Genomic DNA, 20,368 nt, shown 5'->3' on the forward strand with positions numbered 1-20,368 from the left:
GGGACCCTGGTGGAGGGAAGTTGACACTGGTGGTGGGATCAATGCTGCAATATTGTATGTCTAAAACTCAACGATGAATAACTTTGTCAATCACGGTGCTCTAGTAAAATAAAACCAGAGCCAAGAAACCTGAGTTATAATAAACAGGATAAAAAATTAAAATGTAATCTAAAAATTAAACAGGACAGGGAAAAAAATCACAGCAAAAAAAGAAAAATCTGAGTTATAGCCAAGAGGCTAGGTAGCTGTATACAGTCAGAGATGTGCATCTCCCAGAGCTCAGCCTGGACCTTTGGGCGGCGTCGGGGGGACCGTGCGGGTGCAGCGGGCTCAGGCGTCAGGGGCCCGCCCTGGCCCGCCCGCGCGCGCTGGGGTGGAGCCGCAGCCGCTATTTAACCCGGCGCGGGGCTCCGGGGCCCGGGACTCGCCGCCTGTCCGTCCGTCCGTCCGTCCGCCCGTCCTCCCGTCCGCGCGCGCGCTCGCCCGGTGCCGCCGGAGTTCGTCCCTGCCGCGCGCCCCTGGCCATGGCAGCGCCGTCCCGGCTCCTGATCCGCGGGGGCCGCGTGGTCAACGATGACCTGTCGCAGGTGGCCGACGTGCTGGTGGAGGACGGCGTGGTGCGGGCGCTGGGCCGCGACCTGCTGCCGCCGGGGAGCGCGCCCGCGGGGCTGCGGGTCCTGGACGCCCGCGGCAAGCTGGTGCTGCCCGGCGGCATCGACACGCACACGCACATGCAGTTCCCCTTCATGGGCACGCGCTCGGTCGACGACTTCCATCAGGGCACCAAGGTACCCGCGCGCCTCCGCGCAGCCCTGCCCGGGCCCTCGGTCTCCCCCACACCCCCACCCCGCCGCGCACCTGTGCGCGGTGGGGTAGGGACCCCGCGAGCTGGGGCACAGCTGGGCTTCGGGATGATCATTGTGCTTGCTTCTGTGCTCCTTCTCTGGGGCGGGCATCTGTCCAGCCAGCTGAGTGGAAAGCAGCCGCCCTCTACCCTCTTTGGGGGCCATTCGACAAGTTGCAGGCAACTTGACTCCCATTTCTTTAGGCCCGGTCCACTCTGTTCCCGTTGGTTCTGTGCAAATCCACAAGTGCCTCGCTCTGGTGCTCTCTGAAAATGCCCAGGCAAAGAGGGGCCTGCGGGCAGGATAGTACAGCAAGCGGGTGAGGTGTTTGCTTTAACCGCTGTCACCTGGGTGCAATCCCCAGCATCCTAGGTGGTCCCCGAGAACCACCGGGAGTGACCCCTGAGTACAGCGCCAGGAAGGAATAAGCCCTGAGCACTATCAGGTGTGACCCCAAAAAAGAAAAAGAAAAAAGCATTTGGTCCTGAAGAGACGGTATACTGAGTAGGTTGCCTTGTGCACTGACCACCTAGGTTGATCCCTGGCGCACCATATAGTCCTCAAGGAGTGACTTCCAGGGGCTGTTCCTGAGCACAGAGCCAGGAGTAAGCCCTGAGCACAGTCGTGAATGTGACCCAAATAACAAAAGAAGAAACAAAATAAAGAGGGAGCGGGTCTGTTTTGCTACCCAGCAGAGACAGTGAGTTACAGTTCATGCTTAGTCCAATAATGGTTGGGAAACTCCAGCTCGTTCTCTGGGAGAATGGTGAGCCCCCTGACGAAGGATCATACATTGAACATATGTTGCATGTAAAGAAAATGGCAGAGAAATATCGTGTGTGTGTGTGTGTGTGTGTGTGTGTGTGTGTGTGTGTGTGTTTTATTATGGTGAGGAAGAGCAGGCCGGCTAGGGGTGAGGAAGGGCTGGACTCCACTGGCCAATAATGTCCAGCCAAAGGCCTGGGGTCCTTATCAGAGGAAAAGTGTCTTAAGATTCACTCTGGCCCACTCAGAGCCAGTAGACTGCAAAGTCCCAGCTTTCCCGCACTGCCCCCCACCAGGTGCCCACGCACACCCAACTGCAAGCCTCACAGCCCCCTGAGAACTTTAGCCTGTTCTAACAGAATTTTGCAGCCTAAATCTAAGAAAAATCTATTCAGCCAAGAGTCACTGTTTAAACTTAAAGGATGCTGTGGGCACCTCTGCTTCTACCTTCCAGCAAAAAGGAAAAAAAAATCCTTGTGGAGGATTTCCCAGAGACTTATCCCAGAAGTCTCCCAGCCCTCCCAAGGCACCGTGCCACTGCTTCCAGCAACCTGCTCCATACACTCTCTGTTGTTTGTTTGTTTGTTTGTTTTGGGGGCAAGGGCCACACCAGCAGTGCTCAAGGCTTACCCTTGGGGCGTGTACTTAGGGATCAGTTCTGGTAGACTCAGAGCAGGGGATGGAGCCCCTGTTGGCTGCATGCAAAGGGAGCACCCTGCCCTGCACTATCTCTCCCTAGCAGCTTCTGGCTTTTGCTGCTGGAGCACCAGCAGTCTTTCTAATGGGGAAGGAAAATCAGATGGCTCCAAAAGGCCTGCGGGATGCAAGACATCTGTAGGTCTTGTAAACCCAGGTCACCTGTAAACCAGATCCAGAGATGAAGTGGCCACGTTGCAAGAAGGGCCAGTTAAAGAGCTGCTCTGGAAGGCCCTGCCTGCCCCTCTTGGAGGCTCAGAGAGCACCTGGAGTAAGGAAGCACCGGTTGAGTAAGGATGCTCTTTGTAGGGGACTAGAGAGATAGTACAGCCAGCAGGGTGCTTGCCTTGCACCATATATGGTCAATCCATGGCACCCTATATGGTCCCCCGAGCCCCACCAGGGTAATCTCTGAGCAGCACTGGAGTGAGGCCCAAAACCCGAAAGAAAAAAAAAGTTTTTTGCAGTGAAAGCAGACCTGATCACTTCGCATGGAGATGTGTGCAATTTCCTGGAGACCCTCACCCTCACTGTCTGGGAAACTCGACAGCTTGCTTTCCTGCCCACTGAGCTACCTCTGTGGCCCCACAGTCAGACTCTTTAGACCAGGTACAGTCTGGGCTGCCTCTCCAAGCAGTGTTTGGTCTGTGTTTAACAATTTTCAGAAAGATTTTAACCCAGAGAGAGAGGGCTGGGGCAATCTCTCGGAATTGGAGCACTTTCCGTTAGCTACTGATTACCTACTCTTATCATTAGGGCAGTGGCCAAAGTCTTTTGTAGGACAAATCATTATCTTTATATTTGAAGGGGGGGGCGGGGGAGAGGTGCTACCCCAGGTGGGCTCAGGGCTGCCTCCTGGCGCTGCATTCAGGGATCACTCCTGGCAAGGCTTGGGGAACCATATGGGGTGTGGGGGGATCGAAGGTGGGTCTGCCTCACATAGGGCGAGTTCCGTACTGGCTGTTCTATTTCTCCTGCCTCCAGGCAGCATTGGGGAGGGGAGGGGCACACCCTCCCAGCTGCAAGCCTCAGGCCAGGTTCTTTGAACTTTTTCTACCCAGGGTGCCTCAGCTGGTTCTCCCCATCCTCCTTCCATAACCTGAATCTAGAAAAAAAACAAATCTATTTCCCTTAGAGTCAATGCTTTACCCCAAAGGGGGCCCGGAGAGAAACACTTCCTGTAGAGGCTCATTCCTAACAAGTGCTCTGCAGAGAGCAGGGTGTATCTTTGCCACCTCCCCCCGCCTGCCAGGTGGGGGTGCCACTGCTCCTGACCATCTGTTGCCAGCACCCCCCAGCATTGCTCTTCACTCAACAGCTGTCGGTTCCTTTTCTCTCCCCAGGGTTCCCCAGGAAGCTGCCAAGGAAAGGAGGAGGGCTGCAGGGGGGTGGGGTGGAGGGGGGGCTTTCTCTAGGCCCGCGTGCTTGCCTCCAGGCTCCTGGACACGGTGCTTCTGTTCCCACAGCCCGTCTGGATTCCTCCTCACTGGGGGAAATTTTTAAATTCCGTCCCGAGAAGGCAGACCTTTGGGGCACCTCAGAGCCTGTTGTCAGCGTGTAAAGGATTTATCCACCAGCTGGTTTTCTGGGCATTTCTTTTTTCTTATCTTCCCTTCCCCCGCCCCTCCCCTTTTTCTTTTTGGGCTACACTCAGCTGTGCTCAAGGTTCACTCCTGGCTCTGCACTCGGGGATCACTCCCAGCCAGGCACACAATCAAACCCAGCATGGCAAGCGCCTTACCCACTTTATTACCACTCTGGCCTCTCTGGACGTTTCTATACATCATGGTTGTTAACCCTAAGTTTGTTTGTTTCTTTGTTTCCCCCTTGGAGCTGGGAATCTTTTTGTTTGTTTCAGGAGCCACACCCAGCTCTGCTCAGGACTGACTGACTGACTCCTCTCTCTGTGCTCAGGGATCACTCCTGGCAATGCTCTGGGGCGGTGCCAGGGATTCAAAGCAGGGTCAGAGTACAAGAGAGGCATCTTAACCTCTGTAACTGTCTCTCCAGCCCAAGCTTGGGACCTTAACCAAAAAAAAGCCTGGTCAGAGCTATTTGGTCAAAGATTAGCGAACAGCTACAAATTCACAGACAAGTATTAGTTCCAAAACCTCACGCAGCGCTACTCAGGGATCGCTACTGACATGCTCAGGGTACCCAGGGACTCAACCCGGTGGGGCCACACACACAGCAAGCGTCTTCCCCCTGTACTAGCTCTCCAGCCCCTAAGATGGATGTTTGTAAAGACTATTCAGCGCTGTAGCTGCAGCGTCAGCCTGCAAAAATGGATCCATTGGATCCCAGCAGAGAACCGCTGCTGCTCCCCAGCAAGAGACAGGGATCCAGAGGAGGAAGCCAGGTGGGAAACTGTAGCTAATCAGGAGCATTGCTACAGTATTGGTCTGGAGGGCCAGAGAGATTCTCAAATGACTGGAGTACGTGCTTTGCTATGGAGGCTTGGTTTGACCTTTGGCACCACATGGTCCTATGATCATGATGGAGTATGGCCCCCAACTTCCTCCCAACCCCCAAAATGAAACAGCACTGGCCTAAGTCTGAAAGAAGAGAGAGCATTATGAAGTTCTGCTGTCTTCCTTCCTCCAATTTTTATCGTTATCAGGGCAGCAGTTGGTAGGGTTTCTGGGTTGGGGTAGAGGGTCAAATGCTTTTTGGTATAGGGGCAAAGAAGACTTTTCTAAATGTTGCCTGTATTGTATGTTCTTTTAAAAAATTAACCAGGGTACATACTCCAAGAGTATATATAATTCATGTCACTTCCTTTATCCATGTGCTTTGTTGGAATTCAAGCTCAAAATAAGACATGTTTCTATTGTAAGCACTGAAAGCACTGTCGTCCCATTGTTCATCAATTTGTTGGAGCGGCACCAGTAACGTCTCCATTGTGAGACTTGTTGTTACTGTTTTTGGCATATCGAATATGCCACGGGTAGCTTGCCAGGCTCTGCCGTGCCAGCGGGATACTCTCAGTAGCTTGCTGGGCTCTCCGAGAGATGTTTCTGTTAAAAAAAAAAAAAGAAAAGATAAACCAAGGGATGGATAAACCAAGGGCTAGAGAGATAGTACAATGGACAGGGCATTTGCACTTGAACCAGCTATCTCTGGGTTCAATCCTAGGCACTGCATATGATCCCCCAAGCACAGCCACTACAAAACTAGATGAACCAAAGCATATGAAATTTCAAAGCTTATTTGAGCAAGTACCACTCAAACCGGGTAACACCAAACAGAAGGTAAGTAGCACTGTACCAACAGGAGCTAGGAGAAAGACTTGTAGAGAAAAGTCCAGAAGCAAAGCAGACTTGATGGATTCTAGCTGCAGGGGTGGGAAAGCTCTTTTTGTGCCAAGGACCATTTGGGTATTCAGAACATCATTCACCTGGGGCTGGCAAGATAGTCCAGTGGGGAGGGCATTTGTCTTGCACTGGGTCCACTAAGGTTTGATCTCCAGCATCCCGTATGGTCCCCTGAGCACCGCCAGGAGTAATTCCTGAGTGCAGAGCCAGGAGTAATCCCTGAGCATCACCAGGCGTGACAACCTCCCCCATCCCCAAAGAACATCTTTTCCAGGCTGGACAATAAGAGGTAGATGGGAGTGAGCAGTCAATTATCTGTGTCTGTCCTGACCTGAGCCAGAACCAGACCCCTGGCTTCTCCAGGGCCTGGACATTCCCCTGTTTAGAGGATGCCTGATTCGCAAACGCTTACTTAGCTGTAATTAGTTGTTCTTAAGGGTGATTTCTTAAGCTGGAGGCATAAACAAGCTTAGTATTTTTCGTTTCTTTACATCCACCAAATTATTCAAATCATCTAAATCAAATGGCCACCCTATTTAATTAAATGGAATTAAACTGGAAATGCATCTTATCGACACTGTCAGTAGTTGAGAACATTATTTTTTGAGTCCCTGCCCTCTTCCCCTTCTGTTGTTGCCACAACTGGGTGCTGCACACTTGTGCCTGGCCGTGGTGCTTTTACGTTGTTGCTGAGTCACACTTTCACACTCAGCCTCAGGGCCCACTGCAGCATGCATTATGTACAACTGTGGTGCTGACACAAGTACTTGCCAGGACTTGCTCTTCTTGCTCTGGCTCTCCCACCACACTGCAATGCATGTTGAACATTTTCCCCCCTCTTGCTAATACTTACACCTGGGTGTGGTGTGGCTGATAATGACTTGTGGTGCCAGAGATTGCAGGGAGCACAGTTGCCAAATATACACATGTGGGACTCCAGGATTTGAACTCATGACCATATGTTTGCAAGGCCTATGATCTAAGCTCCTGCACTTTTTTTTTTTAGAGGGGGGAATGAGGGGTGGGGGGCGGGGGGAATCCAAGTCGCATGGAAGCATAGCAAGCATTAGCCAGACACTGTGCTAAGGAGTACATTACCTTGCCCACCTTCCCACAATGCAGGTGCCCTGTCTGCTTTGGACTGGTAAGAAAACCAAAACTTAAGGCATCGGCTTAATATCAATCACATGCTCTTGGCTCTCGGGCTCTCTTCCCTTCTGAAATGGCTGTTGAAAACCCAGTTCGTGTTTAGGTTTGTCGGAGTGGCAGCCGGTAAGTGTAGGCACTGAGTGAGCGGCTCACTAATGTGCAATGTTTTCTTTTGTTTTGTTCTGTTTTGTGGGTCTTTTCTTGTTGTTGTTGTTGTTGTTGTTGTTATTCTTGGGTTTTGTTTTCAAAAATTGAGCCAAGTCATCCTTTAGAAACTCAGTGTCCTTTCCTTCTGGGAGAGAGTGACGAGGAACGTGCCAGCCTGGGATTATTTTCGGAATGTGCCTCTATCTGCTTTTATAGCCTTATCTCCTTCCTGGGTACTTAAATGGGGGCCCTTCAATACAGCAAGCCAGAAAGTAAAAATGATAGATCATTTCAGGAGAATGACAGAGTCCAGAAGTTAGACCAATGGCAGTTTGCTTTTTGCCTCCCCCAGGCAGCTCCTTTATGATACCTGATAAATCGAAGGGAGGCTGTTTACAGTCCTCTATTGATGGATCACCCCATTGTAATGGGGTCCCGGAGAAATACAGGTCAACCAAAGGTTATCGAGTTTGTAACTGTAGTTGATGTCTGAGGTTGCTTTAAAACTTCTAATTGATTTTCTTAGTTATAGGTAAAAGCTTTCTCTCTGGGGGCCCTGCTGGTAATGAGGTTATACTTCCTGAAATCCTACTTCCAGGGATATACTGGTCTTCCAATAGCATGAATGAGATGGGACAATTTTTTTTTACTTAATTTTTTTTAATCCTTCTAAGATATTAAAGCTTACATGATATGGCCTTGTTTTCTCTCCACCCCTCACCCTGTGGTTTAAAAGTGAATTCCAGGGGCTGGAGCGATAACACAGTAAGGCATTTGCCTTGCATGCGTCCAACCTGGGTTCGATTCCCAGCATCCCATATGGTCCCCCGAGCACCGCCGGGAGTAATTCCTGAGTGCAGAGCTAGGAGTAACCCCTGTACATCTCCGGGTGTGACCCAAAAATAAAGTGACATGAAATCATTGCTTTAACTAACTAACTAACTAGTTAAATAAATAAATAATAAATAAGAGTGAATTCCAGGAACTGGAGAGATAGTACAGTGGGTGGGGCACTTGCCTTGCACATGGCCAACCCTGGCTGGATCCATGACATCCTATATGGTCCTCTGAGCCCTGTCAGGAGTGACCTCTGAGCCTAGAGTGTCAGGAGTCAGCCCAGAGCACTGCTAGGTGTGCCCCCGAATCAAACAAAAAAAGTGAATTCCAAGAACTTTCAAATATACAAATTTCTATTCTGACATCTCCGGCACATGGAGGTGGCAGAATCATGGAGAAAAAACTGCAGCCTCCATAGCTGGCAGAAGGATCTTTTTTTTCAAAAAAAAAGGAAAGTAAAAGCATGCAGAATGCTTTCTTCCAAAGGACAAAGAGTCCTCAAAATTACTTTTCTCTGGAACTTTTGGTACACTGCCATCCAGGTGATTGCTTATAATAAGGCAGTGGAAAGTCTGTGATTAAGCTTCCATCTCGAGAAGTATTTATAGCGCTTCCTCTCCTTGGAGAAGGCTGTGCTTGGAAAACCCAATTGCCTACCTACCCCCCTTTCCACAGCTCGCTGGACGCTCTAGGCTTCCAAGCTGTGGGCCAGTCCTGTCCCCTCGGGGGTGTCCAAGTGTTTCCTTCTCTGGAAAACCAAGCCAAGCTTAGATCAACTGTGAAAGTATTGTAACGAGGGTCAGAGAAATAGTACAGGGGGTGGTGGGTCAGATGCTTGTCTTGTGTGTGGCTGAACCTGGTTCTAATCCTTGGCACGGTGGGTTTTTTTTTTTTTGCTTTTTTTGCTTTTTGGGTCACACCCAGTGATGCACAGGGGTTACTCCTGGCTCTGCACTCAGTAATTACTCCTGGCAGTGCTCAGAGAACCATATGGGATGCCAGGGATAGAACCTGGGTCAGCCATGTGCAAGGCAAATGCCCTCCCCGCTGTACTATCTCCCTGGCCCCAAGGGAAAGATTTTTAAATGGGGTGGCTATCGGGGGCATGGGGGACTGGCAGGAGGGAAACTAGGGACTTTGGTGGTGGGTAATGTGCACTGGTGAAGGGAGGGGTGTCAGAACATTGTTGGGCTGAAACCCAATCATGAGCAACTTTGTAGCTGTGCATCTCACAGGGATTCATTAAAGCAAATTAAAAAATAAATAAAATGCAAAAATAAAAAGTGGGAGGCAATGATTGAAGAATGGAGTGAAAATATGTGCATGACCTATCCTGAAGCCCAGGCTTGCAGGAGAGGGCAGCTACACGCTTCGTCCTTCTCCTAAGTCGTCCCTACTGTTGGACTCTGCCGCGTCATAAGACATGACCCCACGCCCTTAACTGTTGTTTAGAGTATATGACTTTTGTGAGACTGAATTCTGGAACTTTCCAGGCCTTTCTCTTCCACGGCAGACTTCTGTATCTGGCTGTCTGAGAATCCCATGCCCTGCCTGTCCCACAAATCTCTCAAACTCAGGATGTTCCAAATCAATTTGGATGGGGGGGTGTGGAGGCACTTTTTTTTTTGGGGGGGGGTTCTCCTAAGCAGGGTTCTGGTAACCTGGGACCACTCCTGGTGATACTGGACCCACTGGCATGTGCATTGAATGCCTGTGCTCAGGGATGCTGCTTGTTTGGGGGGGCCCTATGGGGCTGGAACCCCAACTCGGGTCTGTGCGTGTTCAAAGCATGTGCTGCTGGCTCCCAAGGTTTCTCCCCAGCCCCTGCGTCACCCTCCCATCTCATGTCCTGCTTGCATCTTGTTTTCCTTTGCTTATGTGTGACCCTGGGGCTGTGTGACTCGGCACTTGGTGAATCGTTCTGTTTTGCTCTGTTTGGATGGTGAGCTGAGCACTCGCCCCGCCCTGGGAGATGCCTGGTCAGAGAGTGTTAGATCCTTCACCCGGGCGTCCAGTACAGCCATCCAGATTGCTTTTCAACCCGAGCTTCCGCCAGCGTTTCTACTCCCTGCATCCTAGAATTGTGGCTATGGCTTACTTTAAAAAAAAAAATCTGGAAGAATCTTGAAGAGACACCCAGTGGCTGAGATCTCTGGAGCTTTCCTGGGAGGGGAGCGGGTGAGTCCCCACCTCACCGTGCCCCACCACACCAGCATTCTCCACATCTCACAGTGCTGACAGCCTCGTAGGAGCACAGCGAAACTGATGGGGAAGTATAAGAAGATGTGTAGAAGCCACCAAGCATGACATGGATGGCTCAGCTCGGAGCAACGAGTCGGGAAATCCTCAATGACTTAGGAACACCATTGTGAGATAGAACAATTTTCTTTTTCTTTTTCTTTTTACTTTTTTATTGACTCACTGTGAGATAGACCCTTACAAAGCTGTTCAGGATTGGATTTCAGTCATACAGTGTCCCAACACCCATCTCTACACCAGTGCACATTTCCCAGCACTAGTGTCCCCAGGTTCCCTCCTGTCACCCCCTACCCCCCACCCCCTGACTGCATCTATGGCAGGAGCTTTTCTGCTTTTCTTCATTCTCTCTCTCTCTCTCTCTCTCTCTATCTCTCTCTCTCTCACACACACATCTTTTGGGCATTGTCGTTTGCAATATTGATGTTGAGAGGCTATCCAGAATATACTTTTAACCCTCATATTTTGTCCAGTATGATTATTCCCAGCTATTATTGTCATCACCATCTCTTTATCTTACCTAGACAGAACAATTTTCACAAATACATTTTACTGAGCTATCTTTTTTAAAAAAATAATTCCATTTTCCATTTTGTTGCATATTTAAAGCAATATAAAGTAAATTACTTTGTGCCAGCTCAGGGGGCACTTGGGTGGGAGGTGTTGGTGGGAAACTGGGAACTTTAGTGGAGGTGGTGGGATGGTGTTGGAGCATTGGATATCTGAAACAATTGTATTATGAACAACTTTTTAAATCAGTGTTTAAATACAATTTTAAACACTAAAATAAAATCTATGCCAACTCAATGCCAAAACATAATTTTAAATGCTTTTGTTTTATTGTACTTTTATTGAGGTACAATTCATACAGAACAGGGTACTTATTTCAGGTGTCCAACATATTGATTTGATATTTGTATAGATTGTGAAATGATCACTTAAATCAAATCATCATTATATGTTTTATCTTATGATGAGAACTTTTATAGTATTTTTTACTATAGTTTAGGTAATAGATTTAACAACAGTTCAAGTTTATGGTATCGATGTACAAAGTTGCTGCACACCACCTCCTTGCATGGCCGTCCATCCTGCCCCCATCTCATCTCTGTTCTGACATCCCTTTCCTCCTTCCCCTCCCCTTTATCCTTTGTTGACTGACAGTTTGGGTGCACCATTAACTCCCTTTAGCACCACCCATGTGCTCCAGACCCTCTACTCCCTGGGGACTTTCAAACACACAATGCAGTGTTGTTTATTAATTTATGTATTGGGGGAGAAATTTAGCTTATAGTGCTCAGGGCTGTTTCTGACTGTGCTCAGGGGACTGTAGGTGGTGCCAGGGTCAGCCATGTACAAGACAAGCTCCTTACCTGTTGTACCTGGAGCCCGTGTAGTCATGTTGTGTGTAAGTTGTAGCTTCCACCTTTCTGGATCTTGCATCCTCAGGTCTTATCTGTTTTGTCACTGGGAGCCTGCCCCTTTTGAGGCCATGCGCAACAGTGCTCAGAGGCTACTCCCAGCTCAGTGCTTGGGGGACCATGCAGTGTCAGGGATTGGACCCAGGCCTCCTGTATACAAACTGTATGCTCTAGCCCATTCAACTCTCTCTTTTTCTAGTCCCATTTTTTTTGGTTGCTGTTTTGGTTTGTAGGCCACACCTGGCAGTGTTCAGGACATACTCCTGGCTCTACACTCAGGGATCACTCCTGTCAGGATCAGGGGAGACTATATGAGGTGCTGGGAATTGAATCCAGATTACCACATGCAAGACCAGTGCCCTACTTGCTCTACTGTCACTCCAGTCCCCCGCCCCCAATTTTTTGAGATTACATTTTATTTTATTTGAGATAACATTAGTTTACAGGACTCTGTGTGTGTGTGAGTGTGTGTGTATGTATGTGCGCATTTTATTTTGTTTTGATTTGGGCCTTCACCCAGAAGTGCTCAGGGCTTACCCCTGGCTCTGTGCTGTGCTCAGGGCTAACTCCTGGCAGTACCCAGGGGACCATGTTTGATGCCAGGATTGATCTCCGTTTGACCGCATTCGAGGTAAATGCCGTAAATGCCCTATCCACTGTGTTATCACTCCACCCCCAGGATTGTACGTGTTGTAGGGACACAATTTCACCCCTCTTTAAAGTCTGTGTTTCCACTCCAAAATCGCCACTCCGGTACCGCTACACCTCCACTGCAGCCTTGAAGCCTTCACTTCTCTCTTCTCCCTGTTTCACCCTGACAGTCTCAGTCCTGGGGTCTGAGTCGAAGGCTTCGTCCTCAGGTGCCTTTGTCTGTTCCCAGACTTAGCTTCTCTGTCCTCTGCATACAAGCAAGATCAGTGTTTGTCTTTCTCCTGTCTCCTTTAGCTTGGCTTGGCCGTCTCTAGCTCCATTCGTGGTAGAGTGAAAGGCAAGATCTCAGCTTAGCTCTGAGACTGTAGCATCGTGATCCACCTCAGAAGGAAGAGAAGAAGCAAGGTCAGCACGAGGGCACCTCAAGGCACCTCGAGGGTTGTCACTGCTGGGTGGAGTATAGTATTCTGAAGATTCGAAGTTGGGGAGACAGGGAGAGGAGAGTGGAATGCAGGTAAGACGTCCTGAGAAAGCAGAACTTCCTTCACTGGAACATACCTGGAGATCAGAAAGCCCATTTTTATAAGTCTTAGAGACTAGGAAAAAGCTGAAATTCTGCCTGGTGTGTTTCTCCCTAAAGCTCACTCACACTATTGGATTTCTTTTTGTTTTCCTTGCATTGACTGGCTCCTGTGATTGATTTTAGCGAAACACAGTTCATCACCTGCTCCAGGAGGAGCTTAGAAATGAAAATTCAGTGACACTATTAGCAGAAAACACTTGGGATGCTTTCAATAGCAATTTACAACCCAAGGCATTCTTATATAAAGTCCCATATTTCACTGTATAATCACGGTCATGTTTTTAATGTTTATTCATGAGTATTCTGTGTATCCTAATGTTGTACCGAAGACAGTTTGGTAATAACTTATTTTTAAGCAATAAAGGAACAATTTTTTAAAAGCTTCACTTAATGGTTGCAGCCATACTTTCTGAAAAAAAATATGCTGGCATAAAAATCTGTGACAATTACGTGGTGAAATACGGGACTACGTTATGTAATACCATGACCTCACTGTTGGTTTGAGTTTATCTCAATTTATGTTCTATCACATTTGTCCTGAGAAAGCACATGCTCTCCTCCCCACAAAGCAGATTTTAGATAAATTGGAAGGTTTTCAAGGGAGAACAGCCAAAGTAATTAGGAGCAGAAAGAATTGATTTATGAGGCCAGATTAGACAAGGTAAGTGCATTTTGTTTGGCTAACTGACAAATGAAAGTGGAGCGAACATAATCACCAGAGAAAACAAAGAAAACAGTCAGGTTTCATTTAGAAATATGAAAGGAAAGATCACCTTTCACCAGTTCCTTCTCCCCCACCGGGTACCTATCTGCATCCTGCACATTTCAGGTAGTTCACAAGGAACACTTGTGAAGGGACTCAGAAAGCTAAGAGCAATCCGGGTGCCAGGGAGATAATAGAGCAGGTGAGGCATTTGCCTTGAATCTGGCCAGCCCCAGCTTGGTCCCTGGCACCGGGCATGGTCCCCCACACACTGCCAGGAATGACCCCTGAGCACAGTCAGGAATAAGCCCTGAAACCTCTATGTGTGACTCAGCACACCACCACACCCAAACAGAAAACACACACACACACACACACACACACACACACACAACCAGCAAATTCAATACTGAAAATATGGAAGGAAGATAAGCTGAGAATACTTATTGAATGAATTAGTTTTCTGGGTCAGTTGATTTTCCTGTGGATGAGATGGGGGGCAAATCAGCTTCAGGGCATGACCCTTCCGTTTGAGAGTTACCCTTGCCATAGACACACACACACACACACACACACACACACACACACACACACACACGCGAGTTACCCTTGAACTCTTCTAGGGCCACTTTTTTCTTTTGTGGAAAATGCTTAGCTCAATGTCATTTCTTTTATTTTTATTTTTCACATTTTTAAATTTCATTTTCATAAAGTTGTCCACAACATTTGATTCCATTCAATATTTCAACACCAATCCCACCACCATTACACCTTCCTACCACCATTATTTCAAAATTTTCCACCACCACTGAAGCCTACCCCACAGGTAGATGCTAGACAATTCATTCTGCATTGCTTGTTATGAATAGTATCAGATGTCTGTAAGGGTTTATCTCATAGTGATTCAACAAAAAACAAAAAAAATAGTATGAAATTCAATGTCATTTATACTCTACGATTTTTCCTCTTCTAAATAATGAGCGACATTTACTTTTCTCTTGTTTGGGGACTCGAAGAGGCTACACACTGTGTGCTCAGGGACCCCATGCCAGGGGTTCCCCATGCAAAGCCTGAGCTGCAGCTCCTGGAGCCATCTCTGTGATTCCAGAAGATCAACGGGTGTACGGGAGGGGGGGCAGTTCCTGGGGAGTGGGGTGATGGCCTGTGGTTGACCTCCTCCATGGTGCTGATGGGAATCTCCAGCTGTGTCACCTCAGAGCCATTTGACACCTCTAGGTCTTGTGTCCTCCGTTGTGAAATAGGAAAATAACGTGTACGCCTCTAGCCTGAGTGGGGATTTATACAGTGAGAAAATTTGTGTGGAATGCTTCATCCTGGCCTTTGAAGAAGCTCCTTTGGGAAGCAGCAGCTCCTTCATGCTTTATGGGGAAGGGGGCTCGCTCAAATTGGGGGTGACAGATCTACAACCCTGGCTCCTCACTTCCAGGGCAGAAAAGGGAACATTTTTTCTTTCTTTCTTTCTTTCTTTCTTTCTTTCTTTCTTTCTTTCTTTCTTTCTTTCTTTCTTTCTTTCTTTCTTTCTTTCTTTCTTTCTTTCTTTCTTTGTGTTGGGTCACACCTAGCAATGCACAGGGGTTACTCCTGGATCTGCACTCAAGAAGTACTCCTGGCGTCCTCCGGTGCTCAGGGGGACCATATGGGATGCTGGGAACCAAACCTGGGTTAGCCACATGAAGGCAAATGCCCTCCCGACTGTACTATCGCTCCAGCCCCAAGAAGGGAACATTTCTGCACCTTGGAATGGTACTTGGGGATCTGTGACCACTTGCGGTTGCAAAGGTGAGCAGAGAGGTCTGTGGAGATGGGAGGAAAGGCCCAGGAGAGGACACTGAGGAGCTATAGATAGACAGCAGGGAGGGCATTCCTTGCTCAATCTAGGTCAATCTAGGTTTGATTACCTGTACCCCATGTGGTCCCCTGAGCACCACTGTGAGTGATCGCTGAGTGCAGAGCCAGGAGTAAGTCCTGAGCATCACTGAGTGTGGCTTAAAAACATCAGAAGGAGGATGATGTGCCTCAGCCTTTCAAAGGCTTTGGGTATAGCCCTGGCTCCCGGCACTGGCAAACTTGGGCACCAAAGCTTCAGTCCTGTTAGCTGTATCTCTGGGGGTGACTCCCATACTCCTTGGACTGCCTGGGAGCTTCCCCCGCAATAAAGAGGGCAACAGGAGGAGGGGAAGGGCGTGACTCAGTGGAGCAGTGCCTGCCTTGCTGGCTGGAGGCCTTGAGTTGGATCCCAGCACTTCCCATATGCCGAGGGTCAGGGTCCCGAGAGCAGACGTGATCTCTAGACACTGCAGCCCAGGGTGTGCCAGCAGCTCACTCAGGCTGTGACTTCAGTCATAGAAATCCACCGGGAAGGGAGGGGGGCGTGTCCCTTTACACCCCAGCTCCCAGTCCCCGAGCACTTTCCTCCTTGGAATCTCCAGAATCTCGCCTTGGGTCTATTCTAGGGAGCTTGGTGACCTTCACCCTTTTGAGTAAAGGGGATACACTCATGAAGAAAGGGCGAAGTGGCCTGTACACTTTAGGTAAAATGCTTTCTTTAAGGCTTTCCTGGTACCCACAGCTATGCACAGCCATCCCCATAATGTCCCTACCAGTGTTGTAGACGTTTACTTGCCGTCTGTTCTCAGCATCTATTTGGGTGGGGGGCTCCCAGCAGTGAGCAGGGATCCCGGGCTTGCTCTCAGGGATACCTGGCCTGGTGCTGCTCAGACTCCACAGTGTTTGTACCCCCGGACTGGCCCAAAGGTGCTCAAGCTGAACTCAAACCCAGTACCCCTCCTGCCAGGCATGCGCGCCGCCCTTGGAGCTAGCTCTGCAGCCTAGCTTTCTTTCCTTTATTTCAATTTACTTTAAGATAATTTTTTTTTTTGCACCTGCCTCTTTAGACTCCAAACCCGCCTCAGGCAGAGTCATTGGTTATTTGTGTAGAATAATGTAATATCATTCCCTGGAATAGCTTGTAGGTGGTAGACATTCCCACTCACAATCATTTTATGAAGATGTTAATTAAGATACTTATCAACAACACAACTCAGCTGTTTAAAGTCAAGATAAGTGAGTAAAACTGAAAAATAAAAGAGAAAACCTAAAGTATACAGGCCAAAGGTTTTCCTGCTATCCACAGATATGCACAGCCATCCCCATAATCAGTTTGAGGTTTTTAAAATTTGGGGCCACACTCAGCAGTGTTCAGGGCTCACTCCTGGCTCTATGGTCAGGGATTATTTTTGGCTGGCTCAGCGGTTCATATGAGATGCCAGGGATTGAACCTGGGTGGGCTGCGCTGATGGTATTATCACTCCAGCACACCATCACTGTCACTGTCATTGTCATCCCATTGCTCATCGATTTGCTCCAGCGGGCACCAGTAATGTCTCTGTTGTGAGACTTGTTGTTACTATTTTTGGCATATCGAATACGCCATGGGTAGCTTGCCAGGCTCTGCCATGCAGGCGGGATACTCTCAGTAGCTTGCCAGGCTCTTTGAGAGGGGCAGAGGAATTGAACCCAAGTTGGCTGAGTGCCAGGCAAACAACCTACCCGCTGTGCTATTGCTCCAGCCCAGATGTGAGGGCTATCTGACTGTGACATCTGTCACCCCATTGATTGCCAGGGTTGATTCGGCTGATCTGGCTGGCTAGGTGGGTGTCCCCGTCCTCTCTCACCGTTCCATGTGTGTCCCTCCTGAAGCTGCACGCTTGGTCGAAGAGAACAGCCTTTCCCCGAATAGAGACGGACCGGTCTTCAGTCTTCGGTCAAATGTATACGAGTAGCTGCGCTTCCCTGCTAGAACCTCCAAACAAGCTCTCCCAGCACACCATAATCAATTTTGTCTTTTCTTAATATTTATTGAGGGGTCGGTGCAATAGTACAATAGATAGGGATAGGGCATTTGCTTGCACGCAGTCAACTGGGGTTCAATCCCCAGCATCCAATATGGTCCCCCAAGCACCACCAGGAGTAATTTTTGAGTGCAGAGCTAAGAGTAACTCCAGAGCATCGCTGGGTGTGACCCAAAAACAAGCAAATGAAATTATTGGGGGAATATTTTGGTCACACCTGGCGGTGCTTGGATCCTGGCTCTGTGCTCCGGGATCTCTCCCAGCAGTGCTCGGCCGACCACACTTACGGACTGAACCTAGGTTAGTTGCATGCAGGGTAAGCACCTTGGCCCCCTATGCTATCTCTCTGACCCTATTTTAGACCACTGTTATCCCCTCCAAAGTAGCCTGGACCCTTCTACTATCAATCACCTTCCCTCACCTCCAGCCTCAGGCAACCAGGATCCTCATTACATGGTTCATATAGTTCCAGATGGTTCATATAAATGGCATCATATGATATTTTATGACTGACTTCTTTCAAATGAGCATGCTGTGTTCAAGATTTCTCCAGCTCGTGCCTCATATCAAAACAATTTTTTTGGGGGGGTCACAACCAGGTATGCTCAGGGATTACTCTTGGCTCTGCACTCAGAAATTATTCCTGGCATTGCTAAGGGGGCCATATGGGAAGCCAGGTTAGCCATGTGCAAGGCAAATACCCTCCCCACTGTACTATCACTCTGCCCCCTGAACTTCATTCCTTTTCATGGCCAAGCAATATTCTACCACCCACATCAAATCACATTTGGCTGTTCATCCCTCACTGGACTCTGGGGTTATTTCCACTCTGGGTCTTTGTCAGGAATGCCACTCTGAATATTTGCACACTTTCTAAGGAGTCTCTTTCATCACTTATTTGTAAATATAAGAATGAACTTCCAGAAAACTTCCACATTTCTTTTCAAAGTGGCTTTCTCATTTTGCTGGTATTTCCAGCCACTGTGCATCCACTTTCCCTCCAGCTCTGCGGTAGACTTTTTAATATGGAACAAATGCAAAGAATCAGCATTGTTCTTTAAACTTGATTTTCTAGTTCAGTAGACACTAGAAAAAGGACTGGATTTGATTCTTTAATTACCAGCTCTGTCTATTAGAGAAATGGCCTGCGTCTCAGGATGTGGTGTCACTTTGGGAACATACCTTGAGAAGGAAGAAGGTGAGAAGCTTAACCAACATTCAAAACAAAATAGAGTGCCTGGGGAAGATCTTTCAGGTCTTGTCATTATCTTTATAGGGATTTCTTAAGAAATGCAAGTATGTGTTGTTTTTGCTCTGAACCACACAGTGTTATCTCCTATACAAAGGTTTAGCTCCTGTACCGGATTTGGATTTTGAGAACTAAAAGAATTGGAGCCAGGCTAAGTGACTTAAGGAAAACTAAAAATCAATTAAAACAAGAAAAAGAAGGTAGAATAAAATGAGAACCCAGGAAGATTAGGAACCTTTGGTGTGGCAGGGGGTCTGAGTGGGGGGAATGGGCTACACTTGGAAGGACACAGGGGAGAGGCTGGCGGGACCCCCTTCTGGGGACGGGATGAAATGTGATGTGGACATTTCAGAAGGGCCTAATTCTCACACCGTTCTTGCAAAAGCTTGTGGGCATGGGAAGATTAGTGGTATCTTGGAAAGCACTGACTCTGAACGAAGCGGTTTCTAAACACCCAGTCCCCTTGTGGTTTGGGTAGTTGCTGATTTTCTCTGTAGCTGGGGCACCCAGAGACACAGCAAACTTCCAAAGTAGCTATCACCTGTCACCCATGTTTATTGCAGACTTACTATAACGGAAGGAGACCATGTGTCTGTCTATGGAGGCATGGACTTAGAGATAGAATGATGGAGACAGAGATAGAACGGGAGATATGCAATAGAAACATAGCAGCAGAGACAGCATTGTAGCTGGCACACACACACACACACACACACACACACACATACACACACACATGGGTTCTTGTCCTCAATCCATCAAGATTGAAAGCCAGGGATGCCAGGGACTGGAGAACAAATGGTAAATTCCAAAAATGCTTTATTTAGGGAAAGGGGAAGAAAGGGAATAGAATGCAGGGAAGCTCCCAGATTCTGAGGGGGGTTCTCCTCAAAAGAATGCCAGAGAAAGACTGAAACCTTCCCCTTTCGTGGCTTAACAAAGGTTGACTGAGTGAGCATGTTATGGTTCTGTTCCAAGAACGTGGGCTGTTGAAATAGGGGAGAGGCTGCTGAGATGATTCTCACCTGGTGAGGGATCCTGAGGGCTGAGTCATCCAGGTTATTAGGCATCGCTTCCACCCAAGATAATCCATACCATATCTCTTTTCTCTCAGGTCTGTCCCTACTCACCTCCTGCCTGTTCCCCTTTTGTCCCTATCAATAAAGCAATAGATAATAAGTAAATCAATAGGGGACAGAGTGATAGCGAGAGAGCCATAGAGAGATAGCAGTAGTGCTAGAGTGATAGATGATAGAGATATGATGGACAGGATGATAGAGAGAGCGAGATAGAGCAATAGATTAAAGGGCAATAGAGTGAGAGAGATGAAAAATAGTGACACAGAGAGAGACAGAGCAATACGGAGCAATAATGATAGAGATGGATTGATTCTGTTGCTGGTGGGGAGCCCCAGTGGACAGCATCCTGCTCCTGCCCTCCTGCTTGGCCCATCTGGAGCTCTTCTGAGAGGTTAAGTCGACCTCAACCCCAGCCCAATGTAGACAGCGTAGATTCTCGAGTCTGGACCACCACCCAAGTTCAGTGCCTTTTCTCACGGAGAGAGCTTCTGGAGAGGACAGAGAGTGATGCCAAGTCTTTCACGTCTAAGCTTTTAGAGGCCACGGAGAGGAGAGGAAAGTCCAGGGAGAAAAGGATGGAATCCATCTCTCAGCATGGGAGGAAGGCAGCCCTCGAAATGGAATACATCCCACATCCTGCCAAATGCTTTGTTGTTTTTTGTTTCATATTTCTGGAGCACACCCAGCAATGCTCAGGGCTTACTCCTGACTTCTGCCCTCAGGCTATTAGTCCTGGGGGGTTGCGGGGACCAGATGCAGAGCTAGGGGTGACCCTGGGGGTCTGCTGTGTGTCAGGCCAGT

At 48.4% G+C, this 20,368-nt stretch overlaps 1 protein-coding gene across 1 annotated transcript in view; it reads left to right on the top strand.

Moving 5' to 3' along the window:
* The first annotated feature begins 484 nt into the window (after positions 1 to 484).
* The window catches only part of DPYS (dihydropyrimidinase), a 93,534-nt gene continuing 73,650 nt past the window's right edge, over positions 485 to 20,368 (top strand). The window contains exon 1 of the mRNA XM_055127953.1: positions 485 to 788. Coding sequence (XP_054983928.1) covers positions 525 to 788 — 264 coding nt within the window. The 5' untranslated portion in view covers positions 485 to 524. The remainder of the gene's footprint in view (positions 789 to 20,368) is intronic.

This window comes from Sorex araneus, chromosome 2 (assembly GCF_027595985.1).
Source record: "Sorex araneus isolate mSorAra2 chromosome 2, mSorAra2.pri, whole genome shotgun sequence".
NCBI classification, from domain to species: Eukaryota; Metazoa; Chordata; class Mammalia; order Eulipotyphla; family Soricidae; genus Sorex; species Sorex araneus.